General features: G+C 47.3%; 2 protein-coding genes across 2 annotated transcripts in view; one reads left to right on the forward strand and one right to left on the reverse strand.

Moving 5' to 3' along the window:
* Positions 1 to 3,979, forward strand: part of SHE (Src homology 2 domain containing E) — a 30,677-nt gene extending 26,698 nt beyond the window's left edge. Inside the window, exon 6 of the mRNA XM_029230672.1 lies at positions 2,343 to 3,979. Coding sequence (XP_029086505.1) covers positions 2,343 to 2,358 — 16 coding nt within the window. The 3' untranslated portion in view covers positions 2,359 to 3,979. The remainder of the gene's footprint in view (positions 1 to 2,342) is intronic.
* Positions 3,980 to 5,253: 1,274 nt separating this feature from the next.
* Positions 5,254 to 13,014, reverse strand: part of IL6R (interleukin 6 receptor) — a 47,715-nt gene continuing 39,954 nt past the window's right edge. The window contains exons 9-10 of the mRNA XM_029230676.1: positions 12,185 to 12,278; positions 5,254 to 6,531 (exon numbers count right to left, since the gene is read on the reverse strand). Coding sequence (XP_029086509.1) covers positions 6,285 to 6,531; positions 12,185 to 12,278 — 341 coding nt within the window. The 3' untranslated portion in view covers positions 5,254 to 6,284. The remainder of the gene's footprint in view (positions 6,532 to 12,184; positions 12,279 to 13,014) is intronic.

A 13,014-nucleotide genomic window follows, 5' to 3' on the forward strand; every position in this document is an offset into this window, starting at 1 on the left:
TTAGCTAATTTTAATAGACCACCTTGACCAAAAGGGGATGGTGGCCTTCTAGGTAACCAGTAGGGCCGGTGGTGTAGCTCTTTGCTGTCCACAGATTTTGTTACCCAATTAGTACCCACAGTAACATGTTGCTATAGAATCTCACCTCCTGCCCTGTGGTCTCCAGCACAGAGACCGTCAGAGCTGGCTGCACAGCAGGAGAAACTGAGGACCTTACACTCATGTAAACAGACACCCACTTTTGTGGTTCAGAGGGCCTGGGGGTGGAGCCTGGGCTGCCTCTAATCCCTGGACCCATCCATGGACATGATCCACTGAAGTTCGCCAAGGCCTGAAGTCCGAGGCCCCAGAACACCCACCTCATCATAGAAACAATCACGGTCCACAGTCACCCTCAGGGTCCATTACCACCCCCTTCCTCAGAAGCATCTCAGTCCACATCAGACTGATCTGGAATCCCTGCTCGGTTGTGGTGACTCCAGTGTACACCCGTGTATACCTGCGCTCTGCAGGGCAAACATGCTGCCCACACAAGCGGGTGTGCCCACGCTGGCCTCCTCTACCTTTCCCTCCTCTCTTCGTCTATGGTTGGGCACAGACTCCAGAATGTCCCACTTACACCATTCATCATTGCAAAACCCCCATTGTGCAGCACAGGCATTTAAAAACCAAAATAGAATTCAACTGTCCTCCCAGTAAATTTCATTCTTTAAAACATCATAATGAAATATTACAATGGACTTGTGGTTGCCAAGGGGGTAGGGGTGGGGGAGGGAAGGATTGGGAGTTTGGGATAAGAAGATGCAAATTTTTTTTTTTTTTTTGGCCGTGCAGCATGGCTTGTCGGATCTTAGTTCCCCAACCAGGGATCGCACCTGGGCCCACAGCAGTGAAAGCACCAAGTCCCAACCGCTGGACCGCCAGGGAATTCCCAGATGCAAACTATATAGAATGGGTAAACAACAAGGTCCTACTGTATAGCACAGGGAGCTGTATTCAATGCCCTGTGATAACCCATAATGGAAAATAATATGAGAAAGAATGTATATATGTATAACTAAATCACTTTGCTCTACAGTAGAAATTAACACAACGTTGTAAATCAACTATACTTCAATAAAATAAATTTTAAAGAAAGAAAATAGTAGGCTATTTTCTTTGTGGACATTGGGCAGCTTTACTAAGCAACTTGAAGTTACCTTAGAAGAAATATCCTAACTGAATATTGCATATTCCCATAGTATGAGTGTTTCCAGATTTTACTGAAAAACTTCATTGTATTCATGTTTTGGATGGTCACGGAAAACTGCTGGTATGAAATAAGACGTGGCTGAGGTTGTTCTGTTGTTTTTAAGTAACACACGTCAGCAAGAAGACAGAACTTTCACAGAGAAAGGAGGGGTTGGCAGTATTTGAAGCATAGTGCAGGGCTCGCTCTCATGCTCAGGATTGTTTAAAGCGACAGGCCACTCAGGCAGCCCACCTGGTCACCACTCTGCCGGAGGGGCTGCTGTGCCCCCAGCCCAGCCCTTGAACACTGCATGGACCAGTTTAAGGCCCTTCAACTGCAGGAAGGCACACAGTTCCCTGCCGCTGGCCTGTGCTTCTCACAGACATGGAGAAAGGTTTGGTCTCCTTATGCATTAATAAATAAGGAAAACCCTTTCCTTAGTGGCTGTTCCAGGAACTGAGTGTTCCTTGCCATCCTCTACAAGATTCACCATCTGCTCCCCCAAATTCTTCTGGAAAGAGCATCGTAAGCATGTCATCCTAACAGTGACACCATGGAGAAGAGGGAGGCACCCTCTCCCATTTCCTGCCCCTTACCCCCACTCCTGCACCCTCCGTGGGGCCCACACAGCCAAGCCACCATAGGGACATCTGTTTCCTGTGTCACTTTCTGCAAGACAGGGACCAACCTTAAATGAGACAGTGGCATCCTCAAGGAGTCGATGGGCCCTGTAGGTGTGGTCGTGAGGCTTTCCTCTGATTGCCCAGGCGGCCGGGGGGGGGGGGGGTCACACAGCAGGGCCTCACACTTCAGCTTTTGGTCTGAGTTACACAATTTCCAGGTTTCCATGCAGTTTCCTCCTCCCCAGCCCTGAACTGTTTACACAGCAACTCTTATCCACAGAGCATCCACACGATGACTTTCCTCTGTTTGGAAGATATGGGATGGCTGTGTCCCAAGTTTTTCCTATTGAGGACCCTTTTCAATAGGGGACAGATGCAGCCTATCTGATGATCAAGAAGTACAAGGTTGCCTTTGTGATTCCGTTAACGCGCCTGTCCAGTAAACAGCCTTCTGATGAATAATGGCCCTTCCTTTTCCTTCCCCACAGGTTCATCGCCCGATAGTGATGTAAACGTGGCAGAAGCAACCACGCCCCTTCCAGAAACCCCGGGCTCATTTGGGGAAATACTTTCATCATTAAAGTCTTTGAGAGATTGCTACTTATTTCTTAAACGTACCTGATTTTTTTCCCAGAGGTAACTTAATCCTGCATTAAGGAGAAGCTCACCCCAAAATGGTCCTCCTTCATTTTAAACCCATCTTTCCTTACCCCTTTCCCCCATAATCATTCAAGTCTTTCCTTGAAATGACCCAGGTGCCAAAGCATAAATGACCTCTCAAGCATAGTTTTAGAACTTATTTATTTCAAACATTTACAATTTTCACTTTAAAAGCAACGTAGCTGGTAAAAAGAGAAGACATTGAAAAACATCATACTGACCCTTTGCCCCATATACAGACGTCATCAGCCTTTGGTATTTGCTTTCAGATAATTAAGTAAAAAAATAAAAACAAAAACTTAAAACTATTATTTCTCTCCAGAAAAAAACAATGTAAAGTTGAGGTATTCTATTTAACGGATGTGTGATCTCCATCCAAATACGGTTTCTCTATTAATTAACAGCCTTGCTACATGCTGTTCCAATCCTTTCCTTCTGAAGTAGATCTGCATTTGAGCATATGTTCATACAACTGACAATGTTCCTTAATAATCATTAAGGTTGCCATAGAAACTCACTGGCGCTGGGGCCAGGCTACACCAAGGACACGATGCTGGAAGGACCTTTCGGGGATGCTCAGGAGTGTCTGGCACAGAAGCTGAGCCAGCTGGGCTCCCTTTCAGCAACAGCCTCACTGCCAACTGCTGCATGGAAGGCTGGGATCCAGGCTCCTGCTCCCAAGGACCACCAGTTGCCCCTGCTTCTCCAAATTAAGATAAATTTCTCACCAACTCCTCCCCGACTGGGTCAATCTTAAGTGCCTTTGATGAAGCGATACAGCTCAGCACTAAAGCAGCCAGCCAAGACATTCCTGAACATTCTGCATGAAACCCACAAACCATGACCACTCCCAGCCTGCCCTGCTCAGCTCTGTCCACCACCAGCTGGGCTCCCAATCCATTCCAGCATCAGATTCCACCCCTCGTAACGGTGTTTCCTTCCCTTGGGGGCAGCTGGGAAATGGCGGACACTCGGGGTGAGCCAAGAGCCTAGCCAACAAACTGCAAGGGCCAGGCTCCCTCAGGGCAAAGAGCTCTCAGAGTCACCAAGGGCTTTGTTGACACATTCAATGCTATACCTCCTTGACCTTTTTTTTTTTATTAATGCTACAAAAATTAATGACCACTTTAATTGAGACCTTGATCTAGCATATTTTCAACTTTTCCCACCCAGCAGGATAAGTTGCCCATCTTTAACAAAAATTGTCGCTGTGCTAATAACATTTCACATCTGGCTGTGTAGCAGATGGCTACAGATATTCGGTGAGTAGCATCACTGTTGAGGATAAAAGGCAGCACGCGTGCTGCAGAAACACAGGTAAGGATGACCTGTGGATTGAAACACACATTCACTGACCACAGATTCAAGGACAGAGAAAGCTTAGGGTGTATACCTGTGTACACTGAGCAAGGCCTACGACCCAGAGAAGACAAATATTTTTCCTTCATCTATACTAGCTTATAAAAAAAAAAAGGGAAAAAAACCCTCTTCAATTAAAAAAAAACGCAGTTCCGTTCCAATAATAATGAAAGCAATAACAATTTGGAGATCAAAGCTGCCTAGCTCTCAGCAATCATGAGCTATCTGGATTTCACATCTTCCACTAGCACCGCTCTGCCTGGCTCTGGTAATATTACACGTGGGTAAAACTTTGTCAAGAGTTAAAGAACCGTGGGCACAGAATCACCCTATCTCGTGCAGATTCTCATTTTTTATATTTCCCTTTAACAGCATTTTTGCTGTTCTCAGTCAAGGAAAATTTAGAGAAAAACAAAACAAAACAAAACCACCTGCCTCACTTTTGTCAAGTTAAGATCAGTTGCCAGAAGCAGCAACAGGGTCTGAAATTTACAGCCAAAGCCAGCAATGAAAATCACTGCGTAGTCCAACATCCTAACAGTTTGAACCTGGCAAACGGTAAATAAAACACGGTCATTTCCATCCTTTCCCCACCTATCTGGTGCTGGTGGTTATTTTTCTAAAAGGGGAGACTACTAGAAAAGTTTTGTGGTCTGGTAAATTTTTAGTGGTGGTTACACGACTGATTTTAATCACAGCTTCATTCTGGGACATCCCAGAATACTTGAGGGTGCTTGTTTGGGTAACCACTAACATCACTGAATTTTCAAAGCCCAGACAGAAAAGTAAACTGAAGTGGTTACTGCAGTGTCACGGCTAGACATTTACTCGGTGCTTCAATACCAGCTGAACTGAATCACATTCAAGGAACTAACTAAAGAGAGGAAGGCACCAAGTTTAGGGTTGTTGTTTTTTTTTAATGATCCTCCTCTGATACCCAAGGGCTCATGGCTTTCAGGGGTGGGGATTTTCAGCTGACCTGCTGGGTAATCGTGGGAGGCTTGCTTCCCAGCACTGTGACACGGAGCTGGACACCGTTTCCTTCTCAGCCGCCTGGGGGAGTAGTAACAAGCTGCTTTTCCGCTAAATTAGAGAAGAGGCAGACTTTTTTTTTTCACTTTTTAAGGCAAAAACAAAATTTAGAATGAAACCAGAGTCTCTTCTCTAATAGGGCAAAATCTCCTTTTCTCCTCCTTTTCCACTTGACTCAGTTTTGTGCTAAACAAAGCTATTGTGCTTTTCCCCCATTATTTCTATACTGACACTCAGCTAATACTGGATCTTCCACCCTCTGAAGATAAAATAGTCAGCAGTTTTTTTAAAGACCAAATTAAAATCCATTCTTGCCGGGTTCTTTTGTCTTTTTGCATAAATATTACCTTCCCTGGTTAGTCAGGCTCAGCTGAAACTAAAATAAACAAAGCTGGAATAAGGCAGCTTTGATTTCACCACTGGCAGAAGCCCTCCCTAATGCCAGTTCTTATTTTGGAGGGCCAGGGGAGGGGGAGAATGGAGAATGGTGGTTTGCAGAGGCCGCTGTCCCCCTCCGCAATGCTATGACAGACAAGCATGGAGACAGACCCTGTCCCCACCACTCCCCTCCTTCCCCAGGGCTTCTTTCCTGAAGTCCTGGGATCCAAAAAGGGACATGGAGCCGGTGCCGCTGCCTCTGGATTCAGCAAGCGCCTAGGACTATCATTCACATTTAGGAAAATGCTAACGAGGAACTGATTATAATCCCATTTCAAACCATCAGGCCCTGAGATACAATCACCCCCCTCTCAGCTGTTCAGTGAAGAAAAGCAGGTGAGACTTTTCCCCCAGCCACGGTGGTTTAAGAAAAGCCAATCTCAGGCCTAGAAAAACTGAAGTGAGAAGGCACTTGGGCTTCAAGAAGCTTAGAAGAGGAAACTGTGCGGTGGGCCAAGAGATAAGCGACTCAGGGAGTCTTTGGCTGGACATTCATCCCACCCGCCTGAGGGTGCAGCTCCTGGAGGTGGGTCGGGGTGCGCGGGCGGCCAGCAACTTGTCCACACCAAGCCCAGGGGGGAGTCTGAGGTCTGTGCAGCCACCCGGCTCTGCCCACCTGCGTGTCCGGTAGAGTCTTGACACCCCTCTCTTCACGGGGGCCTGAGTTCACTCTAAGCCCTGTAAGCAGGGCACTGGGGGAAGAGTGGTTCAAAAACTCAACCACCTCTTCCTTCTGAACAGGCGCAGCAAACCGTTTTTTCACCCAGCACAGAACTTTCTGCGAGGCCCTTCTGTAGAGGCAAAGCCAGAGGCCCCGAGCACCCGAGATGAGCTGGCATGGCAGCGAGGAGCGTCTTTCGCTAAGCCAGTTTGTGCTTCAGCATCCACACAGTCCAGGGGGCCTGACACCGCAGGCTGCCAGGTGCCACCCGGCCAGCCAGCTATCTGGGGAAGAAGTAGTCTCTGTTGCTGACGTCATAAGGTCTCTGAGGGCCACTGGCATCTGGTCGGCTAGTCCTCGAGGTGTTGTCAGACCCAAGGCTGCTGGGGGACACCGGCGGGGAGATGAGGGGCACAAGCACTGGGGTGGGCTTGGGCCTCTCAGGGACCAGCTGTCCCAAAGAATACGGTGGGTGCACGCTCGTCTTGCCTTCTTTCAGAGCCTGCAGCTTCCCCGTCTTCTTGAACCTTCACACAGACACACAAAGACAAACCACGCAAATGTTGAGTTCCCTCTGTGATAAACCCGCAAGAAAAACACCAACAGCTGGCAGCCCTGGTGGCCTGGCACTCCTGGGTTTCAGCTCCAAGAAGTGATAACTATTTATTCATTGGCTGTTTATTGTTACCAGGAGTTACACAATCCTCTGAAGAGTCATCAAAAATATCCCAAGAGGGCTTCCCTGGTGGTGCAGTGGTTAAGAATCCACCTGCCAATGCAGGGGACACGGGTTCAAGCCCTGGTCCAGGTAGATCCCACATACCGTGGAGCAACTAAGCCTGTGTGCCACAACTACTGAGCCTGCGCTCTACAGCCCGCAAGCCACAACTACTGAGCCCACGTGCCACAAATACTGAAGTCCACATGCCTAGAGCCCGTGCTCCGCAACAAGAGAAGCCACCACAGTGACAAGCCTGCGCACCGCATCAAAGAGTAGTCCCTGCTCGCTGCAACTAGAGAAAGCCCGCGCACAGCAACGAAGACCAACGCAGCCAAAAATAAATAAATAAATAAAATACCCCAAGGGAATAGGTATGTGTTGTGGGTCCAGTTTACCAATGGGGAAACTGAGGCTTTGAGAGTGTGGCTTTGAGTGCCCCTTTATAGCACCAGGAATTTAGTTTGTCCTGCTCCAGAGGCTACCCAGAGGGGCCCCTCAGTCAAATTAACACTGGCTAGAGGTAGAGAATTGGCAGCTGCCTTTAATGGCAGGGAAAAGGCTGTACTGCTCCCTCAGCAGTCTTCCTGCTCCTCTTGCTTCCAATATTCCCGGCGTCCCCAATTCTCCTTACACCTCTGGGTCCCCTCACACCATGCTGGCACGTTCTCACAGACTCGGCCGTGGGCACCACTTGGGCACAAGTGACTCATCTGACAGGAAAGTCAATGTTAAACAGGAAGGAGATAGACATCTCTCTGATCATAGCTTCGTTCACCCTGCTCCATTCTGGGCCCAAAGCCAGGGCTCAGTAACTGAGAAAAGTCACTTGACAGCCCAAAGAAAGATGAGATGGTGATAGCAATCTTCAAAGGTACAGTCAGGTCTCCTCCCTGAAGGGGCCCTTCTGTCGGGTGGGGCAGCTCTTCTCCCCCTCCTGCTTCCCACTTTGTCGCCTATTAACTTATTGCCCACTGACCTCAAAGTGGGAGCAAGGTGGTCTCCCTCAGTTCTACCAAATGTCAGCTACTCCAGGAAGGGCTGGGAGGGAAGAGGGGAAACCAATGTCAAAAACAAGGTTTGGGGATTTTCCTTAGGTTTCTTTTTATATCGACAGGCTACTCCTGTCCTTGTTATGATAAATAATTGATAGTTGGCTCCAAATCTGCCATTGGCTCTTAGCCTGTTATCCAAATGGAATAAACAATCTGCAGAATGTGACTTAGGCCTCGCCATTCAGGCACTGCACAGGAAGGGAACACAGCAGGGGTGCTTACTGGAGCTACGCTGGGTCCCTGGGTGGAATCCTTCTCCCTCATGAGAGAACTGAGGATAGAGTCATTATGCTCTGGATTTCAAAATATTCAGATCCTCTGACCCAAGAATTCCACTTCTGGGAATATACCCTCAGGAAAGAGCATAGCTATGGAAAAAGCTTTATGCACAAAGATGTTCAACACAGTGTTATTTACAAAAGCAAAACAACAACCCAAATGCCCAATAGGAGGTTGGTTAAGTGATCTTGGGTATTATAGCCACCTAATGGAGGAGTGATGAAAGTGAGGTTTACAAAGAATTTGTAACAATGGGAAGAAGTGCTTATGTTATATAACTGGTACTAAATTTAAAAGGCAGGATTCAGAGCTGTAGAGACAGAATAATCATGGCTACATAAAAACAAACAAGAAACTATGCAGAGGAAAAAGACTCAGAGGAAATTCATCTAAATATAAAGTGTTCATGAGCTGGGTGTCAATTGCACGGGTATCTTCACTTTGTGGAAATTCATGGCACTGTACACTTATGACATCTGCACTTTCTTATGTTTGTTAGCCTTCGATCACATTTACATTTTAAAAATTAACGGTGGCTGTCTTTGCATAATGTGTCATTTTTCTCCCTTCTTCCTATTTGTCAGTATTTAGCAAATTACCAATTTTTAGCAATCATGTATCACAATTTTTTTTAAGTCTCTATTGATGTTACCTAACCAATATGGAAAGCAGTCTCTGTCCTCAGTTTTTTTCCAAAGCAATTGGATGGGTAACTGAGAAAGATGAGCTTTCCTTCTTTTGAAAAATTTTGAGGAGTAAATGAGATTTTTTGGCAAATCACTAAGCTCAGAGGGGCCTTTGAAACCCCAGGGCCTGGGGTATATCCACATTTGGCACTGCCCTGCCCTGGGCATGGGTCTGAGCAGGGCTTGGGGGCTGGAGAGGGTGCAGGGCGGGTAGAAGGAACAAAGAGCTGAGCTGTCAGACTTCATTTGCACCTCAGCCGCCACCTTTTACCTATTTTACATACTTGGGCTTCGTAATGTTTTGCTTAAAGAAAAGGTTCTGCAGCTAAAAGAAATTTTTAAAAAACACTTATAGGGCTTCCCTGGTGGCACAGTGGTTGAGAGTCCGCCTACCGATGCAGGGGACAGGGGTTCGTGCCCCGGTCCAGGAAGATCCCACATGCCGTGGAGTGGCTGGTCCCGTGAGCCATGGCCGCTGAGCCTGCGTGTCCAGAGCCTGTGCTCCACAATGGGAGAGGCCACAACAGTGAGAGGGCCGCGTACCGCAAAAAAAGAAAAAAAAAAAACACTTATAATATCCCTTAACCATAGAAGTGGAAGAGTGTGATTTTAAAATATTGAAATGAGGGACTTCCCTGGCGGTCCAGTGGTTAAGACTCTGCGCTTCCACTGCAGGGGGCACAGAACTGAGATCCCGCATGCCCCGTGATGCGGCCAAGAAAAAAAATTGAAATGAGACAATACATTCAATACAAAATGATTTAAATCATAGACATACATATAGGAAGTCCTCACCTAATAGCGTTAGCCATTCTAGATAAATGTGCAGAAAAGTAATTCTCTGCTATGAGAATCCTATTTTCTCAGTGCCTGATAGCATAAAATAAAGAGAGAGAAGCAGTGGGGCACAGGAAGTAGGGTGGGGAGAATTGGCCCCTGTAAGTTATAACATCCACTTAAGAAGATGGCACACCTTCTTCAACAGCACACTTAAATTTTAAAAAATTGTCACTGATGTTGCTGGAAAAATATTTAGGAAAATACTATGCTTTGCTTGAGACACAAACTAAATGTACTAAAAATAAAAAGATGGTGTCACAGGTGGGTGGGCTTTACTTCCTCCACCTGCCTCTCATTCTGTCCACTGTAATCTGGCCACCCCAACTGTACAGTGGCCCAACCATTTTGGCACCCCAGGCTCCCACATCATCTCTACATTTATACTCTTGTCTTGACACGGGGGACTTTGAGAGTAGGAGTTTTTCATTACTTGAAATAACTGGCCTCTTTCCAAATAAATTTGCCTTATATGAGAGAAAATGGAAACTCACCAGGCTAGGAAATAAATTACTGATATGTTCTCTGCACAAGGCACTGTGCCTTCGGGGACTCTGGTTGTGTAGCAACCAGCCAGTATACAAACACCATCAGCACATTAGCAAACTAAGTCTGTGATGAGCGCTGTGGCCAATTCCCAGCCTAACGCTTCTCTCTTAGGGGTTAACAGCACACCAAGATGGCGCTGCTTGTTTGTGGGGCCACTGGCCAACACTGGACTGATAGGACCAACTGGGCCCACCTCTTAGCTGACAGCAGGCTGGTGCAGTGGGCAGGGACTCTCAGGACACAAGTTCTAGGCCTGTCTCTGCTAATTAATAAGTTGTGTGTCCTTGGGCAAGTCATTTACCTTTCAGGGCTGTTTTCTCATTTGTAAAATTAAAGAGTTTGACTAAATGACCCGTAAGGCCGTATCCAAAAAGCACAAGCTTTGGGTTTGAATCTTGGCCTTATCCTTACTAGCTGTAATCACTCCACCTCTTTCAGCTTTCATTTCCTCATCTGTCAAGTGGAAATCACGATATTTACTCTATAGGGTCTGTGGTAGGTTATAAGAAAGGCCTTTTGAAGCCCTAATGATATAGAAATAGAAAGAGAACACAGAAGTATGTGTCTGAGGTGAGGCAAGGGATCCCTTAGAAGGCAGCAGGAAGACCTCGGAAAGTTGCCATGGCCCCTCTCTGACCCAAAGGTGTAAAAGACAGTGAGTTCTTGGTTCCTCCAAGGAGTTACCTCCACTCTTGAGGAACCTTATCTTCCGCACACCCTTTGGACAGCATGCTCACTAGTTCATTGGAAAATCAAAGCAAAACAACCCGAACACAGCTTGAGTTGTCATCTTCCAACACAGACCACCTTGGTGGGCGAGCTATTTCAGGGTCACTGTGAGAATCCAATGAGCTGTAACATGTGGAAAAGCTCTCTGCCAAGGTCTTACCCCTCCTTCCCAAGCACCCTCAAAGACCACCTCTCACAACCACCAGGTAGAGTCCTTGAAAGTTACACACAAGGGAAGAGACAGGAAAAACACAGTGAAGTTTCTCCTCTACTTATATTATTGTAATGAACCACCATCCAAAGTCAGAGCCCAGCCTGATTTCCTTTAGGGCTTCAGCATATGCAAAATTACCAGTTCCTACAGTAAAATCATGAACATAGCAAGTTTTCTTTATTGCCCATTCATTGGGAGCACTGTTACGTGATCTCTCTGCAAGCTTGGGAACCAATGACAAAACCAATGACCGAATGGAGACAGAGATTCGGATGAAATGGGCATGGGCGTTACAGTGACCAGGGCGCCAACCAAGCCCTCACCTGTGGTGTTTTCTCACCATGACCAGACGAGGGCACTAGGACAGGGCATTTAAAGGTGATCCACTAGGTCTGCTTATTTGGAGACATGGAATATTCCCAAGAATGTCTAGCCAGGCACTTCAGAGTTACCTGTGCACATATCCCCGGTGTGGTGTTTCTCTCGTGGTATTTTACTGATTTTAGTACGTGGCTCTTGGAGGAGAGGGAGGGTCATATTCGTACCGCAATCCCAGAGCCTAAGGGGTTTCTTCAGTGTCTAACACACACTTCTCCCTCTGGTGTTCACAGCCAGGTTTTCCTGCTTCTTCTCCTCCCTGTCAGGCCACTCCTTCTCAGCCCCTTTCTCATCGCCTCCTCTACACAATTTTTCAATTGTATTCCACAGGTTACGTTGTTGGCCCCATCCTCTCCCGTGGCCCCAACTACCACCTGCCTGCTGCCAATGATCTGAATTACCTCCAAAACTTGTTCACTTGGAGTTTCCCCAGTGGCGCCAACATGTAATCGTCGCTTTTCACTCAGTTTTTCTACCTCCAGTGTTTTGCATTCTTCATGGACGACACCCACCATCTGCCCAATTGCTTAAGCCAGAAACTTGAGGGTCAGACTTGACTCCTCCCTCTCTTCCATTCTTCTCTTCTGAGCTGTCATCAAATCTTGTCAATTCTACCTTTAAAATATACCTTGAATCCATTCATGGCTCTGCAACCCATTGCCAGCATCCTAGCCCTGGCAAAGCTAGATCAGAAACATGAGAACACCACAGGACCACCTCCCGGGCCCATCTCACCTCAGGACAATGCCAATACAGAGGAGCGTCCCGAAGGCCAGGCTTCCTCCAGCCACCAGGAAGGTGGGCAGTGGTACCGAAGTAGAATCTTGCACTAGAAAAAAAAAAAAAAAAAAAAAAAGGAAGAGAAAGAAGAGGAGGAGGAGGAAGAGAGGAGCAGAGGAAAGAAGGGGAAAAAACCACTCAGCAGGTGCTGTCGAAACCTCAGCAGAACCTCACCCCGTAGGAGGAAACAGCTCTGCGTTAAGCGGCAGGCCACTTGACGAGCTTGCCAGTTTTCTGGCCAAAGCCACATCTACAGGAGTCACCCCCAGCACAACCTGACAGACCCCAGGATTCCACCACTTAGCAAGAGATACACCTCAAGCTCAGAGCTTCTGAGCGCCTGCGGCCAGCCACAGACTCTCACTCACTTTCAAAGTGGCTTTTCTAGTGGCATTCAGCCTGCCCCACAAGGCACAGAGGGAGTGCCAGAAACAGAGGCTTGGGGGACCTCATTGACGGCAGCGCCACCGAGGAAAATGTCACGGAGGCTCAGGTGCTTTAAATCAAGTGTTCAGGTGCAGTTTTCCCCAGTGGGGTGTCACCTCTTGCCTGTCTCCCCACTTGGTACTCAAGCCCCAGCCATATGAACTCCATTCCATCTTCCTCATGCCATGTTCCCTCTTCCCCCAGAGCTCTTCCCACATGTCCTCTTCTCCCCCAGAACGCTCGTCCACCTTCACTGCAACTCTTTGCTGTCCAGTTCCTCCTGGACCTTTGAGTCTCACATGAGGTGATGTCATTTCCTTTGAGAAGTGACCCTGCTCCAAGCTGGCTACGTGCCCTTC

Source organism: Monodon monoceros, unplaced genomic scaffold (genome assembly GCF_005190385.1).
Source record: "Monodon monoceros isolate NGI ecotype Baffin Bay Population unplaced genomic scaffold, NGI_Narwhal_1 Super_Scaffold_18, whole genome shotgun sequence".
Classification (NCBI taxonomy): Eukaryota; Metazoa; Chordata; class Mammalia; order Artiodactyla; family Monodontidae; genus Monodon; species Monodon monoceros.